Source organism: Otolemur garnettii, unplaced genomic scaffold, assembly GCF_000181295.1.
Source record: "Otolemur garnettii isolate 467f Iridium unplaced genomic scaffold, OtoGar3 scaffold00041, whole genome shotgun sequence".
Classification (NCBI taxonomy): domain Eukaryota; kingdom Metazoa; phylum Chordata; class Mammalia; order Primates; family Galagidae; genus Otolemur; species Otolemur garnettii.
The window spans coordinates 14,093,546-14,093,834 of record NW_003852436.1 but is presented as its reverse complement, the minus strand read 5'-3'; the positions used below and the strand labels follow the sequence as shown (position 1 = coordinate 14,093,834).

The window sequence follows — 289 nt, the reverse complement described above, 5'->3', positions numbered from 1 at the left end:
TTTCCCCTACCCAGGAATTATTTACTTAACATCAACTCTTAGTCATTTGGAATCAACTACACTTTTACTGATGGTCTGTGCTCGAGACGGTGGTGGGCTCACGGCTGTCGTTAGTGCTGACGTCACTATACACATTATCCAGACAATTCTGGCGCCTGCTGAATTTGAAAGGCCTAAGTACATGTTCTCCATTTATGAAGATGTGCCTGAAGACAGTCCTGTTGGGACAGTGAAAGCAAGTGAGCCCTTGAGTAAGTATTTATTTCTTGGGCTGCATCAAAGTCCATGA

General features: G+C 43.9%; 1 protein-coding gene across 1 annotated transcript in view; it reads left to right on the top strand.

Moving 5' to 3' along the window:
• The window catches only part of DCHS2 (dachsous cadherin-related 2), a 239,355-nt gene that overhangs the window by 154,475 nt on the left and 84,591 nt on the right, over positions 1–289 (top strand). The window contains exon 4 of the mRNA XM_023513453.1: positions 15–251. Coding sequence (XP_023369221.1) covers positions 15–251 — 237 coding nt within the window. The remainder of the gene's footprint in view (positions 1–14; positions 252–289) is intronic.